Source organism: Equus quagga, chromosome 2, assembly GCF_021613505.1.
Source record: "Equus quagga isolate Etosha38 chromosome 2, UCLA_HA_Equagga_1.0, whole genome shotgun sequence".
Taxonomy (NCBI): Eukaryota; Metazoa; Chordata; class Mammalia; order Perissodactyla; family Equidae; genus Equus; species Equus quagga.
In genome coordinates this window covers 91,831,257-91,858,710 of record NC_060268.1, presented here as the reverse complement: position 1 = coordinate 91,858,710, position 27,454 = coordinate 91,831,257, and the positions used below count along the sequence as shown (strand labels likewise).

Genomic DNA, 27,454 nt, shown 5'->3' with positions numbered 1-27,454 from the left:
AAAAAAAAAATACACAGTCATGTAAATAGAAACTATATGTATAGTCCTAGAAAATATGGTAAATAATCTCTCTCAGTAATTCATTACAGACTAAATGGTTTTATAGTGGTACAGTATAAACAAAAAAATGGACTAAAAACTTCAGTAATATAAACTCCTAAGGTAAATGGTAACTCTCTTTTTGGCCACTTGTAGTCCTGAGAAAGTTCTACACGTTAATGAGAAAGACTCACCTGCCAGAACAGAGGGCATTAATCAACTGCTTCTTACATTCTTCCCCATTTAGTTCACCTAGAAATGCAAAATACACTGAGAAATAAATGTGATTAAGTGAACAGAGAAAAAGCCACTAGAATCAGAAGGAAATTACCTTTTCCATAAGCCAGATTTTCCTTTTTGGTAGCAAGGGCAGTGAGAATGATGGGTAGTAACTCCAAAGATTTTCCATTCATTAGGCTGCCTTCTTTGATAGCACCAACAAACTCATTGGCTAATTCAACCAATAATGGTCCCGGAAAATTGTGAGCCTAGAAGTTTACGGGATAAAGAAAATGTTAAGCAGATATCTGAATATTTGATATCTCTTCCCAAGAAATAGTCTTCTGCTGAGTTAACAGAGTTGACATTGAAACCCAGAACTGGTCCTACAAGGGATTCAGGGAATCATTCTGCTCTGATATGAACTTATAATGGTAAAGGGTTTCAAAGTCAGAATCCTCTGCCAGATCCCTAACGTTTTCAGATATGCCAACTCTTCAAAGAGAAACATGTCCATGATACCAGAAGTGTAAACATCTAGGTGGTTTATGGCCCATCCAGCAACTATTTTGTTTTTAATAATAGTTCTTATTTATAAATAGGAACTATGCTAGGTTTGGCACATTTAAGTTTTCCCTCCCTCAACAAATTACAAACTCCTTAAAATCCACCCAAAACCAAAACAGTTTCTGTTTTCTGTCTTACCTCCAGCATTAGTAATCCTATGATCTCAGATGCTACTTCTTTGTGCAAATCCCCTGATTCCACCAACTGGATACAACAAGTGTATACCTTAAGTCTCCTAAGAGCTCCAGCTTCCACAGAGCAGGGCGAACCTTATTGTTTTAACAAGTGGTACAGAAACAAAGAAATAAGGAAGAAGTCTTACAAAGTTGAAGGGCAAATAAAAACAAAGAGCTTTGTAGTTTAATATATAAATAGAATTATCAAATTGCTGATTACTATGGTGTTTAGAACAGGAATATTTAGGAGCTCTGAAAAAGTATTTAATTTAGGCTGGTGACTGAAATGTCATCTTTTCTTCTTCCACCTATATCATTAACTTTTATAATAATTTCAAACTGCAGAAGGAGGAATACCTTGTAATACATCTTATCGTCTTTTCTGGATTCTGAAACCCAAATTAAATGTCTTTAACATACTTCAGCTCAAAACTTCATCACTGAGTGACGTCAACAGAAATGGCAGAGTAAAAAAGACCTTGTAAAATCCTCTCCTCCATAAAAGCAACAAGAACACACAAAAATAGTGAAAATCACCTTGTTTGGAACTCTGGAAATTAATCAAAGGCTTGCAACAATCCAGGGAGTGTTTAAGAAAAACAGTTGAATTTCAGTAAGAACAGTGAGCTTTGTGGCACTTTAACAGCTTTCATCGCATAGTCCCCCAACCCTGTAGTCTTTAAAACCAACAACCCCACAGTCATGGTGAAAGCCAACAGTCTAGCAGCCTCTGGAGGGGACAGAATATGGTTGGAGCTCCTCTAAAGCCCAATTCCCAGATAACTGTCATTATTTGACCTGGCTGGCTGTTTCCTAGAAATTTTCACTAGCAAGCCTCGTCTTTATTTGACCTGAGAACTTGCCCATTGCAAACAGCCTTTTACCAGGTGCAGTTGTCTAAATCAGTTGCAACTGATCAATATTTTGGTTTCCCTGAGGCAGCAGTAACAGTTAGGAAAGCAACAAGCTGACCAAAAAACTTAAAAGGAAATCCTAGAGAAGACGTGCATAAGGAGCTTTGAAACATTCTGACACATTCCTGAGAATCTAGAAAGCCAGGCAGATACTCAGGGCTATGCACATGGACAGGGCTGTGGGTATGACCAGGCAAGACCCAAGAAAACCCTAAGCTCCCATCTCTTGCTGACCTTGAGGTTCTGCAAAAGCAGAAAGGCTAAGGAGAGATTATAAACTACTTCCTGAGCATTGAAGGTGTGCCCCTGACATGCATAGGGCCCCTCAGCAAAGGCTGGGAAGCTCCCTGGTTCCAGGCATTTAAGGAAATCTTTGCCCAATCATTAGCTGACTGCAAAGTTAACCAAGCAGAGACTTCAGAGGCCACACACAACAGTGCCCATACATAACAAATAATACATTTTAGAAAATTAGTTCAGAAGAACCACTATAAAAACAAAAGGAACACCAGAACAGCAACAACAGATCTAGGGGAGGAGAATGATATCTGATTTCCAGAGTTCCCACAAAATATCATTTAAAATGATCATTTTTCAACAACAAAAAACCCCATAAGACATTCAGGGAAACAAGAGTATGGTCCATACACAGGAAAAAAGGAATCAATAGAAACTGTCTCTGCAAAGAGCCCAAATGTTAAATTAACTAGACAAGGATTTTTTTTTTTTTTTTAAGATTTTATTTTTTCCTTTTTTCTCCCCAAAGCCCCCCGGTACATAGTTGTGTATTCTTCGTTGTGGGTTCTTCTAGTTGTGGCATGTGGGACGCTGCCTCAGCGTGGTCTGATGAGCAGTGCCATGTCCGCGCCCAGGATTCGAACTAGCGAAACACTGGGCCGCCTGCAGCGGAGCGCGCGAACTTAACCACTCGGCCACGGGGCCAGCCCCCTAGACAAGGATTTTAAATCACCTATTTTAAATATGACCAAAGAACACAAGGAAACCATGTCTAAAGAAATAAAGGAAAATATAAAATGGTCCCACTAATTAAACAGAAAATATCGAGAGAGACAGAAATCATAAAAAAGAACCAAACAGAAATTCTGGAATTAACAAATACAATAACTGAACTGAAAAAATACAAGAAAGGAGCTCAACAGGAGAACTGATCTGGTAGAAAAAAGAACCAGAGAACTTGGAGGTACGGCAATTGAGATTATCCAGTCTGAGAGACAGAAAGAAAAGAAAGAAAAATGAACAGAGCCTCAGAGACTTGTGGAATACCATCACGAGTACCAACACAGATATAATGAAAGTCCTAGAAAGAGAGAAAGGGGCAGAAAGAAGAAAGAACGACCAAAAACGTCACAATTTTAAGGAAGAACAGTAATCTACACATTCAAGAAGCTCAATGAACACCAAGTAGGATAAACCTAAGAGATCCACACCTAGACATACCATAGCCAACTGTCAAAATCAAAGACATCCTATCACAATAAAGACCATATGTGAAAACCCCACAGCTAGCATCATACTCAATGTTTAATGATTTAATGTTTAAAGATTTAAAGCTTTTCCATAAGGTCAGAAAAAATACAAAGATGCCCACGTTTGCCACTTCTATTCAACATAGTACTGGAAGTTCTAGAAAGAGTAATTATTGTATTTAGTGCCACTGAACTGTATACGTAAAAAAAAGTCAAAGACAAAGAGAAAATCTTGAAAGCTACAAGAAGGAAGTAACTCATCTGGTAAAAGGACAGTTGATAAGATTAACAACTGACTTCTCATCAGAAACTACTGATGGGCAGAAGAAAAGGGGATAACAGTCAAAATGCTGAAGAAAGACTGTCAACCAAGAACTCTACAACCAGAAGAACTATCCTTCAAAAATGAAGGAGAAATTAAGACATTCCCAGATAAATAAAAAAGAATTTGCTACTAAAAGACCTGCCCTAAGGCTAAAGGAAGTCCTTCAAGGTGACATGAAAGGACACTATTCTGTAACTTGAATCCATATGAAACAGAGAGCATCAGTAAAGGTACCTACATAGGAAAATATAAAGGCAGTATAAATCTATTTTCTATTTATAATTATTTTTTTCCTGATTTATAAGATACCTGCATAAAGCAATAATTATAAATCTGTGTTGATGGACATAAATGTGTAAAGATGTAATTTATATGACAATAATAGCACAAAGGAGGAGGAGAGTGAAGCTATATATAAGGGCAAAGTTTTGTAAACTGTTAAAACTAAGTTGGTATTAATCTAAATCAGATTGTTATAAATTAAGACATTAGTTGTAATACCTAGGGCAACCACTAAGACAGTAACTCAAAAATACAGTAAAAAAGATGACAAAGAAATTAAAATGGTACACTAGAAAATATTTATTTAACACATAACACACAAGGCAGTAACAGAGAAACAAAAAAGACATAAGACATAAAGAAAACCAATACCAAAATAGCAGATGTAAATCCTACCTTAACAGTAATTATAGTAAATGTAAAGGGATTAGATACTCCAATCAAAATGCAAAGGTTGGCAAAACAGAGATTTTTTTAAAGTTCAATTATATGCTATCAACCAGAGATACTCAGACTCAAAGACATAAATAGTTTGAAAGTTAAAGGATGGAAAAAGGTATACCATGTACAGTAACCAAAGAGAGCTGAAGTGGCTATACAAATATTAAAAAAAAATAGACTTTAAGACAAAAATTATTACTAGAGACAAAGCAGGACATTTTATAATGATAAAACAGTCAATCCATCATCAAGATATAACAATTATAAACTTATAAGCACCTAACAAAAGAGCTCCAAAATACAAGAAGCAAAAACTGACAGAAGTGAAGGGAGAAACAGACAATTCAACAATAATGGTTAGAGACTTCAATATCCTATTTTCAATAATGGATAGAACAATTGGACAGAAGATCAACAAGGAAATACACTTGAGCAACACACTAGAAAGAGCACTACACCCAACAACAGCAGACGCATTCTTCTCAAATGCACATGGAACATTTTCCAAGATAAACAATACATTGAGCCATAAAAAAATTCTCAATAAATTTAAAGGAGTTTAATCATACATTTATGTTCTGTGACCACAGTGGAATGAAATTAGAAATCCAGAACAGAAAGAAATCTGGAAAATTCACAAAATGTGGAAATTAACCCAATCTTAAATACCAACAGGTCAAAGAAGCAAGCACAGGGAAATTAGAAAATACCTTGAGATGAATGAAAACAAAAACGTAACAGTCCAAAAGTTATATCAGGATGTAGCTATAGCAGTGCTTAGAGGGAAATCTATAGTTGTAAATGCCTATACTAAAAAAGAAGAAAGGGGGCCGGCCCAGTGGTGTAGTGATTAAGCTTGCTTACTCTGCTTCAGCAGGTTCAGATTCCAGGTGCAGACCTAGCACCGCTTGTCAAGCCATGCTGTGGTAGCATGCCACAAAAAAACAGAGGAACATTGGCACAGATGTTAGCTCAGGAACAATCTTCCTCAAGCAAAAAAAAAAGAAGAAAGATTAGATCTCCAATCAATAACCCAATCTTCCACCACAAAAGAAACAAGAAACTATAAAAAGAGCAAACTAAACCCAAAGCAAGCGAAAAGAAAAGTAAAATCAGACCCAAAGGAAATAGAGAGTAGAACAACAGCAGAGAAAAATCAAGGAAACCAAATCTTTATCCTTGAAAAGGTCTACAAAACTGAAAAATCTTCAGACTGACCAAGAAAAAAATAAGACTCAAATTACTAAAACCAGAAATAAAGAGAGGCATTACTACCAAACATATGGAAATAAAAACGATTATAAGTGAATACTATGAACAAGTGTATATCAATAAATTAGATAACTTATATGAAATGGATAAATTGCTAGACAGATCCAAACTACTGAAACTGACTCAGTTAACACCAATGCTTAACAAATGCTTCCAAAAAAACAGAATATGAGGGAACATTTCCCAACTCATTCTGAGGCCAGGAATATCCTCATACCAAAACCAGACAGACATCATAAGACAACTGCAGATCAATATCCCTTGTGACTATAGATGCAAAAACCCTCAACAAAATACTAGCAAGCTGAATTCAGCAATATATAAAAAGGATTATAGACTATGACTAAGTGGGATTTAACCCAAGAGTACAAGATTGGTTCAATGTATGAAAATCAATGTAATATACCATATAAATAGAATAAAGGATAAAAACCACATGATCATCTCAGTAGACACAGAAAAAGCATGTGAAAAATCCCATACCCTTTCATGATAAAAACACTCAATAAACTAGGAGTAGATGGGAACTTCCTTAACCTGATAAAGAACATCTATGAAAACCCACAGCTAATGTCATACTCAATGATAAAAAACTGAAAGATTTCCCTGTAAGATCAGAAACAAGACAAAGATGTCCACTCTCATCATGTTTATTCAACATTGTACTGGAGGTTCCAGCCAGGGTAATTAGGGAAGAAAAATAAATAAAAGGCATCCAGATAGAAAAGGAAGTAAAACTATCTCTATTCACAGATGACATCATCTTGTTTATAGAAAACAAGGAATCCACAAAAAAGAAATTATCAGAGTTAATAAACAAGTACAGAGAGTTTGCAGGATGAGATCAATATACAAAAGTCTAATGCATTTCTATATACTAGCAACAAACAATTAGAAGATTAAAATAAGAAAACAGTTCCATTTATACTAGCATCAAAAAGAATAAGATACTTAATAAATTTTATAAAAGTACAAGACTTGTACTATGAAAATTATAAGATATGAAAGAGGACTTAAGTAAATGGAAAGACATTCCATGTTCATTTAACAGAAGCCTTATATTAAGATAGCAATACTTTTCAAATTCATATATATAGAGAGATTCAACACTATCCCTACCAAAACCTCAGCTTCCATTTTTGCAGAATTGACAAGCTGATTTTAACTTCATATGGAAACACAAGGGACCTAGAATATCCAAAATAATCCTGAAGAAAGAAAATCAAAGTTGTAGGACTCACACTTTCCAATTTTAAAACTTACTACAAAGCTATATAATCAAGATAGTGTAGTACTGACATAAGGAGAGACATATAGATCAAGGGAATAGAACTGTGAGTCCAGAAATAAACCCTCACATTTACAGGCAATTGACTTTCAATAAGGGTGCTACTGAAATGGGAAAGAGGAAGCTGGACTCCTACACCTCACAAAGTTAATACAAACATTAACCCCAAATGGATCAAAGATCTAAACGTAAAAGCTAAGGCTATAAAACTCTGAAAAGAAAATAAAGGTGTAAGTCTTTGTGACTTTCAATTAAGCAATGGTTTCTTAAATATAACACAAAAAGCACACGCTACAAAAAAACTAATTGGACATCAAAATTAAAAACTTTGTGCTTCAAAGGATACCATCAAAAAAGTGAAAAGACAACCCAGAATGGGAGAAAATTTCTACAAATCATATATCTAATAAGGGACGTGCATCTAAAATATATAGGTAACTATTACAACTCAACAATAAAAAGACAACCCCATTTTTAAAAGGGCAAAGGATCTGAATAGACATTTCTTCAAAGAAGATATACAAATGGCCAGTAAGCACATGAAAAGATGATTACCACCATTAGCCCTTAGGGAAATGCAAATCACAACCACAATGAGATACCACTTTACACTCACTAGGATAGCTAAAATGACAAAGACAGACAATAACAAGGGATGTGGAGAAATCAGCATCCTCAGTCAGTGCTGATGAGAATGTAAATTGGTGTAGCTAGTTTGGAAAGCAGTTTGGTGGCTCCTTAAAAAGTCAAACGTGCAGTTACCATAGGATCTAGCAATTCTACTCTTAGATGTTTATCAAGAGAAATGAAAATGTGTCTACACAAAAACTTGTACACAAATTTCATAGCAGCACTATTCATAATTGCCAAAAAGTGGAAACAACCTAAACGTCCATCAGCTCTTGAGTGGAAAAGTGTGATATATTCATACAATGGGATATTATTCTCCAATAAAAAGAAATAAAATATTGATACAGGCTACAACATGGATGAATCTTGGTAACCTTGTGGTAACTGAAGGAAGCTACTCACAAAGGACCATATATTTTATGATTCCATTTATATGAAATGTCCAGAATAGGCAAACCTATAGAAACAGAAAGTAGATGAGTGGTTTCTCAGTGCTGGGGTGGATCAGGGGTTTGAGGAAGTGACAGTTAAGGGGTGCAGAGTTTCTTTTAGGGGTAATAAAAATATTCTAAAATTAAAACAGGTGCACAGATCAACGGAACAGAATTGAAAGTCCAGAAATAAAACCACACATCTATGGACAGCTAATCTTCGACAAAGGAGCTGAGGGCCTACAATGGAGAAAAGAAACTCTCTTCAACAAATGGAGCTGGGAAAACTGGACAGCCATATGTAAAAGAATGAAAATTGACCATTCTTTTTCACCATTCACAAAAATAAACTCAAAATGGATCAAAGACCTAAAGATTAGGCCTGAAACAATAAGTCTTCTAGAAGAGAATATAGGCAGTACACTCTTTGACATCAGTTTCAAAAGAACCTTTTTGGACACCATAACTCCTCAGACGAGGGAAACAATAGAAAGAATAAACAAATGGGACTTCATCAGACTAAAGAGCTTCTTCAAGGCAAGGGAAAACAGGATTGAAACAAAAAAACAGCCCACTAATTGGGAAAAAATATTTACAAGTTATTTATCCGACAAAGGGTTAATCTCCATAATATATAAAGAATTCACACAGCTCAACAACAAAAAATCAAACAACCCGATCAAAAAATGGGCAGGGGACATGAACAGACATTTCTCCAAAGAAGACATACGGATGGCCAAGAGACACCTGAAAAGATGCTCATCATCACTAATCATCAGGGAAATGCAAATCAATTATATCTCAATTTTTTTAAATGTCATCATTAGCTAATTATTGGTCCTTTACACTATCAATTTGACAGGATTAAAACGATTAGGAAGTAGTTTCTACAAGTACTTGATAATTCATTCTACTTTTAAACTAGGCTTTCCAAATCTATGTTTTTAAATAAGGTCAGTTACAAAAGTGGGAGCCAGGATAATCTGTCCCAGGTTTCTGTCCAAGAAAGAAAGCACTTATTTCTTTCACTTACAAGTGTTTATAGGCAGCTGCTTCTGATCTTTCATTATTTCCTTTTCTCTGATATTTTTACAAAATGGTCAGTTAGCAAATTTCCATAAAGGTTGACTCAACCAATTTCTAAAGTTTTTTCATAAATAGGAAGATGTATTTTTGGACCTTAGCAGTGGAAATCCAATGTACTTAAGGGAGGGAGAAAAATAAACCAAGCTAAAATATCCTGCTAAGGGCTGGCCCGGTGGCACAGCAGTTAAGTGCGCACATTCTGCTTTGGCGGCCCGGGTTTGCTGGTCGGATCCCGGGTGCAGACACAGCATTGCTTGGCAAGCCATGCTGTAGTAGGCGTCCCACATGTAAAGCAGAGGAAGATGGGCACAGATGTTAGCTCAGGGCCAGTCTTCCTCAGCAAAAAGAGGAGGATTGGCAGCAGATGTTAGCTCAGGGTTAATCTTCCTCAAAAAAAATAAATAAAAAATAAAATATCTTTAAAAAATATATATATCCTGCTAAGATTCTAAATCCACTTTTAATTTTTGCCTTGTAGAATTTTATTCCACCATGATTTATAAAACTACTGTAACTCCACAATCTGCAACAATGTAGAACCCGCCCTGGTTCAAGATATGGAAACAAACATGCCAAGCTGGGAATTAAGAATCTTTCTACATGTCAGCTAAGAAATTCCATTTCATTAAACCCTAGAGCTTCCCAGGTTCTTGTTAAGCACAGATTAAGTACTAAACATTGTTGTTCTCTTCTCCAAAGTTTTAAAAGCACAAGTAAACCAAAGTGGATTTTATGAAGTGCATCCTTTACAGGCCCCAAAAACAGCAATACAATCTCAGGTAACCACTTCATCCCCCTTCAAAAAATTATTTAAGTCCCCAAGACAAGACCTTTGCTTTAGCTGATTCTGTGAAATCCCCAAAACACAGAAAGTCTCCGTGGGTTTCAAACAGCAATAAAAACAGCAATATGTGCCAAAAGTAAACAAATCTGCCAATGAGCCCAGGGAGCTAGAAGTGGCAATCATTATCACCTTTGAAGATGGCTCTCAGGAGTGCTCCAGCAGCTTTTCCTTTCACTGCCTGGTTCTGAAGGAGATTAGCCAGCTGCAATCAAAGAAAGAAAAGCTACAAGTCTCTGGCAACAATTTCTCTACTCTAGTGACCTAAACTCCCAATATGAAAAACACTCATCTGTCAGGTTCATATCCTTCAGACTCCAGGTACCACAAATAACATTTTTATTTACATTGAGCAGGGTAGATCGTAACATGATGCTAGGCTCTCAAGACTGAAATTTATTCACACATTGTCAACAAACATTTATTGAGTACTTAATCAGCACTAGGTATGGAGCTATGTTCTTGGGGATATACATTCATTCGATAAATACTTTCTGAGCACCTTTTTTTCCCAGGCAGTAGGGATACAAAGATGAACAATATGGGTACGATAATTTGACTCAGAGTTTACAGTAGAGCAGAGGGGAAAAGGTGACCAAAAAACATTCAGGAAAAAAAATTTGTAAAGGAAACAAAAGTCTAGATAGACAACAATTGAGGAAAGGGAGGCAACTTCAGCTAGAGTAGTCAGGGAAAGCTTCTCCGAGGTAGGGGACCTTTTCCCAAAGACCTGGAGGATGCGAAAGAGCTAGGGATGCACAGTGGGGAAGGAGGACATTCCAGAGAGAGGTATCATTATGTGCAAAGGCTCTAAGGAGGCAAAGAGCTTGGCATGTTTGAGGACCTGGCAAAAAACACCAATAAGGCTGGAAAGTAGTAAGGAAAAGAGTGGCACAGGAAGAGTTTGGGGAGCAAGAAGTAGATTGTGAAGACTCTTGTAGGCCACGGTAGGAAGTTTAGAGTCTACGTGCAAGAGAAGTTGCTAAAGAGAAAAGAGGAGAGCAATATGATATTTTTAAAAAAATCAGTCTTGCTCCTTATGTAGAGAATGGGTTGTGCGTGTGTGTGTCGGGGAGTGGGTGTTAGTGAAATAAGGATCTGTTAAGAGATTGCTACAGTGTACAAGTGAGAGATGACAGTGGCTGAGACCAAAGCAATAGCAATGGGGATGCTATGGGTTACAGTGTGTCCTCCCAAAATTCATGGTGAAGTTCTAATCCCCAGTACCCCAGAATGTGACCTTATTTGGAAATAGGGTTGTTGCAGATGTAATTAGTTAAGCTGAGGTCATTGGGGTGGGCCCTAATCCAATATGACTGATGTCCTTACAAAAAGGAGAAATGTGGACAGAGATGTACGCAGCAAGAATGCCATGTGAAGATGAAGGCAGAGATCAGGGTGATACAAGCCAAGGAATGCCAAAAATTGCCGGCAAACCACCACAAGCTAGGTGAGAGGCGTGGAATGGATCCTCACAGACCTCAAAAGGAACCAACACTGCCAACACCTTGATCTTGGACTTCTAGTCTCCAGAACTGTAAAAATAAATTTCTGTTGTTTAAACTACTCAATTTGTAGTACTTTAGAATGGCAGCCCTGGCAAACTAATACAGGAGATGAAGAAAAGTAGACTGAACATATATCTGAGAGCTCGAAACAATAGGACTTTGCTATGGTCTGAATGTTTACGTCCCCCCAAAATTCATGTTTGGAATCCTAATGCCCAATGTGATGGCATTAGGAGAGGGGCCTTTGGGAAGTGAATTAGGTCATAAGAGTGGAACTCCCATGAAAGGGATTACTGCTCTTATAAAAGAGATCCCACAAAGGTCCCACCATGTGAGGATACAACGTAAAGTCTGCAACCCAGAAGAGGGCCCTCACTTGACCACACTGGTACCCTCATTTTGGACTTCCAGCCTCCAGAACCTTGAGAAACAAATGTTTGTTGTTTATAAGCCACCCAGTCTGCTGTATTTTGTTACAGCAGCCTGAATGGACTAAGACAGACTTCCTCATGGTTAGAAGTTAAAAAGGGGTAGTGATGAAGGAAAATGAATCAAGGTGGACTCTTAAATTTCTGGCTTAAGCAATTAACTGGGTAGATGGTGGCACCATCCACTGACATGGTAAAAATCTGGGATTAGGCAAGCATCTAAATTACACAAAGGGCTTGTTAAAACGGATTGCCAGGCTCCACTCGCAGTTTCTGATTCAGCAGATCTAGCGTGGGGCTCAGAACTACTACTCTTAAGATATCCAAGTGGAGACACCAAATAGACAACTGGATATGCCAAAGTGGAGCTCAGAGAGAAAGAGTTCAATGGGAACATATGAGATCATGCAGGGAGAGAACAAGAGAAGAGAAACACCAACATTCAGGGATTAAAAAGAGAAGCAGCAGCCAGCAAAGGAGACTGAGAAGGTAAGGTTGACAATAATCCAGAGAGAGGAGTGTTGCAGAAGCCAAGACTAATAAAACAGTGAATTTGATCTCTTCCACAACAACATGTGTTTGGTCTTCTGACTGGAGTCCATCTCTTTTACTTCTTAAATATACAGTAAGGAAGCACCTGACTGCTCTGCCTGTAACTTCCAACAGAATACTTAGCCCTTGACATAACCCTTTGAGCAGTGGTTCTCAACCAGGGCCCCCCACAGGGTACACTGGGCAATGTCTGGAGATATTTTCAGTTGTCATTAACTGGAACGGCGCTGTCATCTAATGGGTACAGGCCAGGGATGCTGATAAACATCCTATAATGTGCAGGACATCACCCCGCAACACAGAATTATCCAGTACAAAATGTGAATAGTGCCAAGGCTGAGAAACTCTGAATCTTCATGAAAACATTTTAGTTTCAACAAAAGGTAGCATAGCATAGGAGGGAAAAAAAAACTGGACCCAGAATCAGAAGACCTGGGTATGAATCCTAGCTATGCCACTTACTAACTATATAACCTCAGGCAAGTTATTTAATCTCTATTATGTGTGTCCATTTCCATACCTCAAAGGACCATTGTGAGGACTGAATTAGATGACAGGTAGAGGACCTTGCACAGGGCCTAACACATAGCAGGTGCCCAACAAATGTTAGCTCCGTTCTATTCCCTCTGATCTCTACTCCCCTTCTTCCTCCTCCCTCCACTTACGTGATCTTCAGTCTTCCTTTCTGACCTTATTCAGTCATGGTTTCTACTGCATTTTAAAACACAGAAGTAGACCAAATAAGATTAAGTATCTCTGTTATTCTGGAAGACTTCAAAATTCTTCTTTTAATTGGTAGACTGGTACCAAGTTAATGGTACAGTCCAAACAGATTTTTTTTTAATAGAACATTCCTCATTTTGTGTTGTCTAATGTTTCCTCATGATTAGATTGAGTTTATACAATCTCAGCCAGAACACAGGTGATATTCTGTACCTCTCAGAGTATCACACCTGGAGGCATGTGATGTTCACCTGTCCCTCACTGGTAATATTAACCCTGATCACCTAGTCAAGTGTGTTGCCTGATTTTCCCATTTTTCCCCCTCCCTTCACAACCTGTGAGCAGTTTGTAGGAAGACACTTTAAGACCTTGCAAATATTCTGCTCATTATCTAATCTTGCCCTTGTATAATAGATAAGCCCAGCAGCAACCACTGTTACTAAGTTATTAAAGTCAATATCACCAGGAATGACACTGACATCGGGAGCCCACTGATATGATAGAATGAAAAGGGCAGGGCACCATTTTGATGGTCCTTTTAGCAGGAATGCATGACTTCAGTCAATCATGAGACAACACCAGACAGGCCCTAAATGAAGGACATTCAGCAAAATAACTGATCAATACTATTCAGGGCTATCAAGATCATGAGAGACAAAGAAAGACTGAGGAACTGTTGCAGATTGCAGAAAATCAGGGAAAAATAACAACTAAGTGCAATATAAGATCCTGAGTGGGATTCTGAAACATTAAAAAAAGGACATCAGTGGAAAAACTACCAGGTAGACTGTGAATAGTCCTTAGTTTCACTAATGGTACTGTACCAGTGTTAATTTCCTGTTCTTAAAATTTTACTAAGGTTATATAAAATGCTGACACTCGGGGAGGGATACACGGAAACTCTGTATTATTTTTAAAACTTTTTCAAACTCTAAAAGTAGTTCAAAATAAAAAGTTAAAAAAAATTCTCTCTGGATTTAGCACCCACTAATGCTTCTTGCCTGATGCAATCTTTATCATGATGGCTGCAAAATGATGATATTCTAACAAGGTAAACAAAAGATTTCCCTTCTCCCTATTTACTTTTATTATCTATATGGACTCAGAAATTTCCACATTTCTCAATGATTTATAATTCATAACTGAACTTAATTATTCTGATGTTCAAATAGTCCCAGATTTGACTAATGGAAGCTCCTTCAAGCTGGCTTGTGTCCTTGTGACATGTCCCCATTTTTTCCAGTATTTCTTTACTTTCTGGCTTAGTAAGATTTTCCAGGCTCATCTGGTATCCACTATGCCCACCATTCCAATCAGCCATTTCCCTGAAAAGCCCTGGTTTCTTTTAGTGGGGAATGGTTATTAGAAACCAAAGATCTCGGTCATAAGTGTGCTTGTTGCTACTGTGGCATCTCTGCTGCTTTTGAGATATTTCAGTGAACAGAGCTAGGAAATACATGCATGTATACACAAATACACACAAATACACATGTGTACATGGATATGCATATACATTCACATATTTGAGAAATCATGAGTTCACATCAATACCTCCATTTCTAGTCTATCCCCACAGGGTTCTTTCTTGCCTTCCTACATTCCGTATTTGTATGTCCCTCTACCATTTTCAGAACCCTGACTCTCAATATCAACACATTTACTCATCTGCTGAATCCTATAATACATCTAAAATCGTTTCAGAATTGCTTCACCCGCACCACTACAATAATCAATCCTACTACAAGAGTTTACGGTTTATTTATATTTCTCCCTCCAATCCTCTGCCCAAGACTGGGCGTATACAGTCGAATACTTGGTTCTTTCTTTCTCCCTCGCTCCCCACTTTCAGTATGATTACAGTATTCTTGAGTTTCTTTTTTGTAATGATACACACATATGTGTATGCTTTATTTCCCTTCTTTCTTATATAAAAGGTAGCATACTACACATTTTGCTTTTTTAACTTAATATCTCCTGGAAATCACTATCAGTTCATAAAAATCTTCTTCATTCTTTTTTACAGATGCAAAGAACCTCCTTGTGCATAAAACGATTTTAGTTTGTTGGAGGTGTATCTTTAGGGTAATCGTAGAAGTGGGATGAGTAGGTCTGAGAGGAAATGTACATGCAGTTTTATTAGATATTACCAAATTCTAATCCTGGTCTTATCATTATTTTTTTTGCATTCCTACCAACGTATGAGTGAACTGTTCCCCCACAGCCCCACCAACAGTGTACTGTGAAGTTATTCAATTTTTTTCTAATCTGACAGGTAAGAAGTAGCACATTTCATTTTAATTTGCATTTCTCTTGTTATAAGAGAAATTGAGCATCGTATGTTTAAAGCCATTTTTATGTGTCTTCTTTGTGATTATCCTCTTCAAGCCCTGTGCCCTTTTTCTATAGGATGTTGGTCTTTTTTCCCCTCAATTAATATATTATTTATGAATTCGGGATATTAACCCTTTATCTGTGATATCCTGCAAATGTTTTCTCCCAATTTGTCATGTCTTTTGATTCCACTTATAGTATGTTTGGTCATGTACTCTATTTATATGTAGATACATTTATCAATCTTTCAGTGTACCTAGATTTTGAGTCATTGTTAGAAAAGCCTTTCCCTGCACTGAGGTTAAAAAAAGGGATTCACTCATGTTTTCTTCTAATATTTATTTAGATTTTTTTTTTACATTTAGACCTGATTCATTTGGAGCTTATTCTTGAATATTGTATGAAGAATAGATATAATTTTAACTTTTTTTTCTAAATAGCTATCTTGTTGTCCCAACACCATTTATGAAAGACTATCTTTGCCCCAGTTATTTGAAATATCATTTTATCATATTCTAGATTTTATACATAGTTGGGTCTATTTTGACTTTCTATTCTGTCACTCCATTATCTGTTCTTCTCTTCATGCACCAACACCATACTTTAATTACAGAGATCTTTTTAGTATGTTTACTATCTGGTAGGGCTGGTCCTTCCTTAGAGGCCTTTCATTTCAGTGTTTTACTAGTTTTTCTTGCATGTTTATTTTTCTATATGAACTTTACAATCAGCTTATCTAGTTCCCTAAAATAGCTCACTGGAAAATTTATTTGTATTGCATTAAATTTATGAATTAACTTAGGGAGAACTGACATCTTGAGAATGTTGAGACTCCCTAATCAAGAGCAAAGGATGTCTTTCGGGTTGTTCAAGTCTTTTTATGTCTTTTAGAAGTTTTATAGTTTTCTTCACATGGGTTTTGGACATTTCTTATTAAGCTTATTCCTAAGTATTTTATCTTTTTTGTTGCTAGTAAAGGGACCTTCTCATCCACCATATCTTCTAACTGGTTATTATGTGAGTATGAAGCTACTGATTTTTGCATATTAATTTTAAATTCTGCTACCTTGCTGAATTCTCATTGTAGACGGTTTCATCACTGATTCTCTAGGGTTTCCCAGGTATACTATCACGGCATCTGCAGAGAAAGATGGTTTTGCATCTTCTTTTTCTATTCTTATGCCTCTAATTGTTTTCTCTAGGCTAATTCCATTGGCTATCAGACCAGAACAATGTTAAATAGTGAGGGAGAGAGCAGGCTTGTTGCCTTCCTGGCCATAGTGGGAATGCCTCTAGAATTTCCAATGAAGATGCTGAATTTAGGATTTACATATATACATTCTATCATGTTGAGGAAATAGCCACCTGCTCCTATTTTCTCAAGAGATCTTACTAGGAAAGGGTGTTGAATTTTGTCAAAGGCTTTCTCTGATTTAGGAAGATAATCATATGGTCTTTTTTTTTTTTTTTTTTTTTTTAAGATTAGCCATGAGCTAACTACTGCCAATCCTCCTCTTTTTGCTGAGGAAGACTGGCCCTGAGCGAACATCCGTGCCCATCTTCCTCTACTTTCTATGTGGGACGCCTACCACAGCATGGCTTGCCAAGCGGTGCCATGTCCACCGCACCCGGGATCTGAACCGGCGAACTCCGGGCGGCTGAGAAGCGGAATGTGCGAACTTAACAGCTGCGCCATCAGACTGGCCCCTCATATGGTCTTTATATATTAACACTGAACCACCTGTATCCCTGGTATAAACTCCACTTGGTCACGGTATGTATTTTTTTTAATGTGGTATTGAAATTGTACCTTAACATTTCCTCCAAGATTTTTGCATCAATATTTATAAGTGACAACAGTCTATATAGTCGTCCCTCCATATACGAGGGTTCCACATCCACAGATTCAACCAACTACGGATCAAAAGGCCTACAACGGCTGTGCTTGTACTCAACATGTACAAACTTCTTTTTCCTGTTATTATTCCCTAAACAATACTGTATCACGACTATTTACACAGCATTTACATTGTATTAGGTATTATAAGTAATCTAGAGATGATTTAAAGTATATGGGAGGATATGCACAGGTTATAGGGAAATATTATGCCATTTTATATAAGGGACTTGAGCATCCGTGGATTTTGGTATCTGAAGGAGGTCCCGGAACCAATCCTGCTCAGATACTGATAGACGACTATAATTTTCTTTTCCTATGCTATCTTTATCAGGTTTAGGGTATTAATGTTATACTTTATAAAGAGCATTTGGAAGTTCTTATGTATGTACCTTTCCTTATGTATTATATATGCTCTAAAACAACTGATGTAGCAGTATCTATCTCTAACCAATAATCTATAAAGGTTTGGCGGACATCTCCTGTGAAACGATTTAGGCCTGGTGTTTTTGTGTGAAGTAATTGCTTAATACCTCTCATGTTTTTCTATGAAAATTGATTTGATTAAGGTTTCCATCTCCAATTGGGTCAATTTATTAAACAGTTATATGCCTAAGAAACTATCCATTTCCTCTAGATTTTCAAATTTATTTGCATAGATATATACAAAGTAGTATCTTGGTATTTTTTTTGAGATTTTCTGTGTATTATTTCTCCCTTGTCATTTCTTATTTTGTAAATTTGTGCTTATTCCATTATTTTCTTGATTAATGATTTTGTCTATTTTTTCAAAGAACCAGGATTTTGACATATTAATTTGATGTACTGTTTTTCTGTTCTCTATTTTATTAATTTCCACTTTTATTTTAGTAGTTTCTTGTGGTTTCTTTTGGTTTACTTTTTTGCTTTTTTTCTAGGTTTCTGAGTTGGAAGTTTAATTAATTTTCATTATTTCATTTTTATTGATGTAGGTCATTCTGAACAGCATTCCATGGATTCTGATATGTACTATTTTCATTATTTTTCCGAAATCCTATAATTTCTGTTTGCATATTTCTTTTTATCCAAGAGTTGTTTAGAAGGTATTTTATTTCCAGGTAGAAGGGCCTTTTTTGATTTTGGTTTCATTGCGTTGTGATCAAAAAGAGTGGTTTATAATATTTCTACCTTACAGGACCTACAAATGCTTTCTTTGTGCTCTACTATATGACACAATGATCCATTTTTGTGGACATTCTATGTGTTTAAGAAGAAGATTCATTTTCTTTTATTATTCTCCACATATTTTACATACTCTTCATATTTTGCATCTCTTTAAAATCTTTGCTTTGTTCAGTTATCCCCAGATCTATATTCCACTTCACTAACTTTCTCTTCAGCAGTGTTTAGTCAACTATTAACTATCTATCAAGGTCTTGATTTCTAAAGTTTTCTTTTTTCAAATCCATCCCTTCTTGTTTTATGGATTCTATTCCTTCATTTACATATTTGAATATGTTAAATGTCACATTAAATATTTGTGTTAAATATTTACATTGCTCTATTCAAATCCTTGAATGTGAATTTTCCCATTGCTAGATATGCCAGTATTTCTTATCATGGACTTCCTTATGTGTTTTATAATTTTTAACTCCAAGCACATCTTCTATGGACATTTTATTAAATGAACTGAATGCATATATTGCTAGAATGCTTAACAAATTTGCAAAGGACATAAAAAGATGATTAATTCCATAGTCAAGAGAATCGGGATACAAAAAGAATTTGATAGAATTAAATGACAATCTAAAAAGATGATAATTAACAGATATAAATGTAAAATTTTTTACATGGGTTCTAAAAACTAACTACAGAAGTTCAGAGATGAAGGAAATTTAGCTTAATATGAACATGTGCAAAAATGACTTGAAGTTTTTAGTTGCTTGTGAGAGCAATGAGACAACAGCATGATATGGCTGCCAAGAAGCTGATTCTGCATTAATGGAACAATGAGGGAAACGGTGGTACCACTCTACTCTACTGTTGAATACATGTGGAGCCCTGTGTTCAATCTGAGGTATAAAACTTTTAAGGGAAGTGTTAAAACAGAAATGTTCAGAGGACTATGTCCATGTTGGTGAAGGAACTTAAAACCAAGAAGAGCTAAAGGAACTTTTCTAACATTTATTCAGTGTCTATTAGATGTTAGATGCTTTACATACACCATTCATTTCATCCTCACAAAAAACACGAGATAGGGATTCTTTTCGTGATAAGCAAGAATCAGAGAAGTAATTCATAACATGTATTTATATCACAGATATGTTCTACTTCTTATTTTTGCTTATTTTACAGTGTAATGTTAAAGCCTCCTCAAATTCCTTTTGGAAGCAAGTAAAATATAAATTCTAAATAAATTAATTAATTAGGGGGCTGGCCTCATGGTGAAGTGGTTAAGTTTGCACGCACCCAGGGTATTGCTGGTTTGGATCCTAGGCGCAGACCTAGCACCACTCAGCAGGCCATGCTGAGGTGGTGTCCCACATAGCAGAGCCAGAAGGACCTACCACTAGAATATACAACTATGTAATGGAGAGCTCTGGGGAGAAGAAGTGGGAAAAAAAGGAAAGAAGATTGGCATCTGAGCTAACATGTGTTGCCAATCTTAAAAAAAAAGTAAAGAAAATACCCCTAAAAAAATAATTAATTAATTAAAAGCTGCTTTTAACAAAATCTTAAATTGTCTATAGTATAATTCAAGTTACGACTCATGCAATGGGCTGTCTCAAAAAGCTGCTGCAAAAGCAATTCTGGATAATTTCAAAGAAAAAAAACCAGAGCACATCCCTGCAGTTAATGTCAGGTAACAGAGATTAAGATGCACCTAGCTTCAATGACTACAACACTACCCTATAAAAATTCCCTTAAAAACATAATACTCAGGGGCCATGCTCTGCTTCGGCGGCCCAGGGTTTTGCCAGTTCAGATCCTGGGCAAGGACCTAGCACTGCTCATCAGGACATGCTGAGGTGGCATCCCACATAGCAGAGCCAGAAGGACCTACAACTAGAATATACAACTATGTCCTGGGGGGCTTTGGGGAGAAGAAGGGGAAAAAAAAGGAAAGAAGTTTGGCAACAGATGTTAGCTCAGGCACCAATCTTTAAATTTAAAAAAAAAACACATAAGGGGCTGGCCCCGTGGCCGAGCTGTTAAGTTCGCGTGCTCCACTGCAGGCGGCCCAGTGTTTCGTTGGTTCGAATCCTGGGCGCGGACATGGCACTGCTCATCAAACCACGCTGAGGCAGTGTCCCACATGCCACAACTAGAAGGACCCACAACTAAAATATACAACCATGCACTGGGGGGCTTTAGGGAGAAAAAGGAAAAAAATAAAATCTTAAAAAAAAAACAAAACATAATACTCAAAGTTTTAACTTATTTATACATATATATTAATGTCTAAGGTTAATCTTAAGGAAGGATTCTTTTCCATGCAGAGACTGATTACACTGAGATCACTTATTATGGAAAAAGGAGAAGTATATCAGCAGAGCAAGGTTAGGAAGAATAAACGGCCTCACACATAAGGTGATTATTGTCCCATTTTATAATCATATACTTACAGTGAAGACACAGCTGGTTTTCTCTTTTACTGAAAACTTCAAAATATTCTACTGCTTATGAATTTGTCTTCTTTCGGGAAAAATATAAGGAAGTATCACTAGGCAAATCTAATGTCTCACATCAATAACTATAGGCTGGATACTACCTTCAAATAGGATTGTTCTAAGAACCATAAAAGTACACTAATTTGCTTATATCCATACAGTTGCATAAATGTTCTTTAAATGTTATACAGTTGTATAAGCTTAAACAAATGCACTTAAGTTGTCCATTTCTCTTCCTCTCCCCCATTGCTTTACATCCATGAGTTGTTATCAAATAAATCCTCGTCTCCTACGGAGAGTTGGGGGTAGACGAAGTGGCAGAATCATTCTTCTACCCAACATGTCCTTTGAATTTGCCATCATGCTTGACATTTGCTTTTAGTATAACATGCTTCCTAATACTCACATCATCTTCTTCCAAGGTTTGAAGAAATTCCTGCAGTCTGTCTGCTGTTTTTTCTGCTGCCAGGCATATAATTTTCTGGTCCATTTTTGCACGTATCAGAGAACTGTAGGGGAAAAATGTCAGAGCTGGATGAAACTTCCGGCACTAAACCAGCTTGATTTGTTTTTCTTCGCTGTTAATTGAGTATTTCATACATATTAATAGACAATGTACGCAGTGGGTGCACAACAGGCTAAGGACTACTGACTAGTATAAGTAGCTGATTCTTCTCCAAACCAAAATAATCTCAAATTCCCTAGAATTTCCTTATTAGAAACTTGTATTCTAATCAAGTGGTTTCATAACTTTTGCCCATATTCCTATCATATTTTTTAACACCTACCCAGCACACTGCCTAGAACAAAGCTGTCACTTAACAGTACATCAAATAAATAATAAATTATTATAAACATATACACAAGAATATATTATAAGCATACAATAAATTAATATTTGATAAATAAATAAGCCAACAGCACTGTAAATACAAAGGGCCAATTAAATGGTATAAAAACAAATGAGAAGTTAAGGCTAAAGAAATGAATGTGTTCTCAAACATCAAGAAGGCTTCCCGGCAGAGGAAAGCTTAAACTGGAACTCAGAGATTAAATTTAGATCAGCAAGATAACCAGCCGGCATACGTTATACATCACTGGGAAGGAAAGCATCGTGAACAAAAGCATTCACATGAGAATCCGAAAAACTTATTTGGGAGAAACGAGTAGATTGCAGGAAGCAGTCAGTGGGAAGGCTAGAGAGAGAGGCTGGCAATAAACTGTGCAAGATCTTAAATGCCAGGTTAAGGAACTGAGACTTTATTTTGTAAATAATGGAGAGCAACCAAAATTTAGGGAGCAAAAGAGATACGACAAGATAGAAATAGGGCTTGAGGAAAGTGAACCTGGCATCGATGTGCAGATTAAAGCAGGAAAGGAGTGAGGACAAGAGCACAGGCTAGGAGGCGACTGGGGGCTATTTCGGTGTCAGGCTGAGGCCTGTCTTAGGGTGGGGACTCTGGAAGTGGAAAGGAGGGGACGAAACAGGGGCACATCAGGCAGATGGGACTTACGGAGCAGCTATGGGAGTGCCACGGGGAGGGGCAAAGGCGGACCGGGGAAAGAACACCTGCCCCGCCTCCTGTGCTCCCTCCTCATTTTCCCATCTCCATCAATTACAGCATCATCCGCTCAGCTGCTGACACCAGAAACCCGGGCAACCCTCTCAGCAACTTCACCATCATCCTCCACATCCAGCACTAGGTCCCAGCAAGGTCACCCCGCAACACCTCTCAGACCTGGCCCTTCTCACGGAGACCCACTACTGCCACATCACTCCAGAGCCACCATCCTTTCTCACCGGAACCGCGACAACTTCCTAACTTGTCCCCCACACAGCAGCCAGAGCAACCTGTTTGAAACCCAAACCAGAGTATGTGACCCCCACCTCCACCCTCATCTTAAACTCTCCGGTAGCTCAGCACAGCACCGAGCCCACAACAGGTGCCCAGGACGTACTTCTCGAACAAACGAATTACTGAACCCCTACAACGGGCAAGACGCTGGGCCCAACCCTCACCGTCATTAATCCCTCAGAGCAGACGCGGCCCCCCACCGAGCAGGGAGGCTGGGGGTGCGGCCCGCTCGGGACGCGGCGGGAGCCGGCGGCGCAGCTCCCCTCCCAGGCGGCAGGAGACACCAGGACGCCAACCCTCACGGCAGCCCTTCCGTGCTCACAGCCGCGCTCCCTCCCCGCAGCCGTCCCACCGCCCGGGCCACGCGCGCAGCCCCTCGGCACGGTCACCTCAGCCTCACCGCCGCCGCCAACTTCCAAAAAGCCCGCTCAGCCGAACACCAACGCACTTCCGGTCCCGGAACGACAGGCTCCGCCCCCGCGGCCCACTTCCTGCCGCCCGGAGCCCGCGGCTGGGGCGTACCATGAAGGCAGATGGGCTGGGGGGAACCGTCGGGCGTCGCCGGACGTTTCCACTCACAGGCGGGGGGAGGCGCGGCCTGCACACTCGAATTCCAGACCGCAGAGTGGGCATGCGTAGTGTGGGCTGGGCATAGCCGGCGCGGTGTCGTCGGGTTCAGACTTACCTGTGTACTGTTGGGGAGTCACTGCGACGGGTCGAATCAGGTGATGGCCCCGCAGGTCTTTGTGTTGGAAGGGAGTGGACCTCACGTGAAAGAGATTAGGAAGTCCAAGTGCACCGGGCTTGGGGAGATAGGGGACGAGTTGAGGACCATTCAGGCTTGAGCACCTGGGGTGGGGGTGCATTGATACCACCAGCGAACTGACACAGGGAGCACAGGGAAAGGTGCCCGTTGGGGAGTGATGATGAGGCCTTCAGATTTGGACTTACCAAAAGATGAGGTGGCCGTGGAAGACATGCTAAGATCAGGGGGCATTCAGTCTGGAGCCTGACTCCCAGTCTGTAAGGGTGGAATGGGTCCCCCTGGCTGTTACCGAACCTGAAGTGAGTTCGCTCATCCGTTGCGCAGCAAGCCAATCTCTGACACCGTGTGTGGTGGAAGAAAGTAGGAATTTTATTTTTGCACAGCGCTGAGCAAGGAGAGAGGGCAGCTAACGCTCAAATCCCAAACTCCCCGAAAAGCTAAACGGAAGGGTTTTTATTTGGGGCTTTAGGTAGGGGAGAGGGAGCGTATGGCCTTGCTGGTCGGAGCTTTCCCACCAGCCTGTCTTTGGCCTTGACACACTTGCAGAGAGGAGGGAGCTCGTGACCTTGCTGGTCAGCAGCTTTCCCACCAGCTCGTATCTCTTTGTGGGGAGGAGATGGTCCAGGTGCTTGTCGTTGACGGTGTCTGTCTTCATGGAGGATAGCGGATTCTGGAGGCAGGAAGCCAGAAAGTAAGCAGGGAATGAGTGTTTTGGTTTTAACCCCATATATGCTGGGTTTAATATGGGGAAACTGATACCAGGGTCGGTATCATGGCCAGCTCTGGAAGAAACATAGCTGCTGAAGACAATGACGCCTCTCGGCTGTCTAGGCCTGCTCCTGGGACCCGTCATAAGCAATTTTGACTCCTGCCATCCTTCTAGCCCAATGTTGAGCTGTGATATGTGGCTAACACATGGCAGCTGAGTTAGAAAACTATTCCTGAGAGGAATCCTTTAGCTTGCTGAGGAAACAGGAGATGTTACCTCATCTTCTCCCCACAAAACTACCTATCCAGGCTGCCACAAATTTGTGTATCTGTGTAGCTCAAGCAGGCTCATTCACCTTTTTGAGCCTCCATTTGTGCATTCCAGGTACACTTCCTGAATTGCCCGTGTGAGTGTCTACCTGCTGGCATGGACAGTTCAGGGGTCTTGTCTCCCCTTGTTGCGTGAATGTATCATCTGTGTTTTCCATTAGCGCTAACGGGTGTTACATATGCAAAGAAAGAACACAGTCTCAGGTTCATAGCAGTGTTTTCCACCCTGGTGCAGGCCTCCTTACTAAGCAGCAAATCTTACCCATCTGCTTCAACCAACTAGACTCCATAGACTGGGCAGCTAGTGACACACTGATTCTAGAAGATACAGCCAGTGAAAACCAGATTTACAGTAGTGGAGCTAAATGTTCTTCAGACTTTGTCAGTAGTTCATGTTTGTGTAGTAACATTATAGCTACCGATAGTTGCAGGAGTCTAGAGAAAAAGTACAAATGGAGGCCCCCTCTCATTCCCAACTCAGTCCTGCGGTGTGAGGGGCTTCTTATGCCTGTATGTGGACACCCAGCACGGAGAGCCACACTATGCCTCTCCCCTGCAGCGGCCCTTGGTTATCCTTTGGGCCTAGGGCTATGCACACCAGCAGGTCACTCTGAGGAGGAGAGACTTAGGAAGGGGCCTGTATAGGCCAAAGAAGTGAGCTTGAGGATCGTGGGAAGATCCCCAGAACGTGGTCTAAAGGAGGGTATATGGCCTTCAGTGGGTACACCCCCTAGGTTGCTTGGACTCCTCATCATCTAGGATGGGGGCCAATGGGGCACCTGCTCAACCTATGAACTTCAGTTGCCTGGGTTTAAGGGCATTCTCTCATTGCTTGAGAGAATAATCAAGGTGGCATATGTATAAAGAACCTAGCGCTTAGAAGCACTTAATAGTGTTAGTTTCCTCCAGCAATCCCGCTTCTGGGTATATGTGCAAAAGAATTGAAAGCAAGAACTCAAACAGATATGTGTATACCCATATTCATAGCAGTATTATTCACAATAGCCAAAAGGTAGCAACCCAAGTGTCTGTGGACAAGTGAATGGATAAACAGACTGTGGTATATCCATACAGTGGAATACTATTCAGCCTTAAAAAGAAAGGAAATCCTGACACGAGGCTACAACATGGGTGAACCCAAAGGACATTATGCTAAATGAAATAAGCCAGACACAAAAAGACAAAGACTGTATGATTCCACTCATATCAGCTATCTAAAGTAGCCAAATTCATACAAACAGAAAGTAGAATGTTAGTTACCAGGGCCTGGGGGGAGGGGAAAATGGGAAGTTGTTTAATAGGTATAGAGATTCAGTTTTGCAAGATAAAAAAGTTCTGTTTTACAACAATGTGAATGTACCTAATACTACTGAAGTGTACACTTAAAAATGGTTAAGATAATACTATTTTTAAAAAGACAGTATTACTTGGGCAGCTCACAGGATTGTTAAGGTAAAACCAATTGACTGCACCCTGAAGAAATTCCAGTTTGGTAGGGTTTGAGGTAGAGGTTGCACAGCTCACTGTTTGTATCCCCAGTGTCTAGAAAAGTGGCAGGCAATGGGTGCTCCATCAATGTTTGTTAAATGGGTGCCAAATCATGAACGCGTCCTTAGAAAAAGATGGTTTAAATGATCTCAATAAATGTTAAATTTCAAAACCAAAGTTTTGACTTAAAAATATATTACTACTTTTGAAGCTCCATGTGAGTTTGCAATCATTTAAAGATTAATCAAAACAACAACATGAAACAAACAAAAATGTTAGTTCCCTTCCCCTACTTGGTCTCTTATTTCTCAGAGGTGGAATGAGAGGAGGAGAGAAAGGAGAAGCAGAAGGAAAGTAATCCTTAAAAACTGGCCTCTTCCAACTGGCGATATCTGACTAAGCTTTATAGATTATCCAATTGTATTATAACAACATTCATTTCTGATTTTTAAAATTGTATTGTGGTTAATTAAGAGAATGTCCCTGTTTTTAGGAAACGCATCCTGGAATATTCAAGAGAAGAGGGGCATCATGTCTGTAACTTCCTCTAAAATGATCTAGAAAAAAATATCATGTAGATATTGAGAGAGAATGAGAAAGCAAATGTGGTAAAATGTTAACATCTAGGTGAAAGGCTTATGGGAGTCCTTTGTACTAGTCTTGTAACTTTTCTGAAATCTGAAATTATGACAAAATAAGTTAAAACAAACACCAAACCAGCCCAGCTGTGAACTGCTTTGGCTTATAAATAATCACACTGGGACTTTGAAGAGCCATCTCTGCCCCTTTGATGACAAAAGGTGAATACCTTTTTACCATCTTCCACTTCACCCCTTTTCTCCTGTCATCCTAAATGGCTGCAAAACTGAAGTGAATTGTCCATCCTACATAGGACCTCTTGGCTGCTTCTCTCCCCATCTCCATGACTTTCTCATCCATGTCACCTCAGCCACTTACTCTCCTGCTCACATCCCGAGCCACCGCCAAAAATCATTACTCGGACGTCAACTTCCATTTGTCCAGTTTGCTCAATTACTCGCACTTAGAATACTCTTATCTCCGCTGTCCCCACCTCCTCCTCCATCTTTAATTCCAAGCTTTAATATTTAAACCACATTTTTGCCAATATCCTCAATTTGCCCCTGTCTGTCCTTCCAACCTACCCATCTGGCAAACTCTAACCCTGTGTGAAGCCAGCCATATTCCTTCATTGGAGCTA

The 27,454-nt window shown here is 39.0% G+C and overlaps 1 protein-coding gene across 2 annotated transcripts in view; it reads right to left on the bottom strand.

Moving 5' to 3' along the window:
- The window catches only part of FANCI (FA complementation group I), a 92,859-nt gene extending 69,484 nt beyond the window's left edge, over positions 1 to 23,375 (bottom strand). Inside the window, exons 1-6 of one of the 2 annotated variants that reach the window (XM_046653253.1) lie at positions 23,333 to 23,375; positions 21,494 to 21,596; positions 10,131 to 10,203; positions 964 to 1,094; positions 371 to 527; positions 234 to 291 (exon numbers count right to left, since the gene is read on the bottom strand). In XM_046653253.1, coding sequence (XP_046509209.1) covers positions 234 to 291; positions 371 to 527; positions 964 to 1,094; positions 10,131 to 10,203; positions 21,494 to 21,577 — 503 coding nt within the window. In that variant the 5' untranslated portion in view covers positions 21,578 to 21,596; positions 23,333 to 23,375. Of the gene's footprint in view, positions 1 to 233; positions 292 to 370; positions 528 to 963; positions 1,095 to 10,130; positions 10,204 to 21,493; positions 21,597 to 23,332 lie in introns of those variants that run through there. The other variant, XM_046653254.1, reaches the window with a different exon arrangement.
- Positions 23,376 to 27,454: the final 4,079 nt, after the last annotated feature.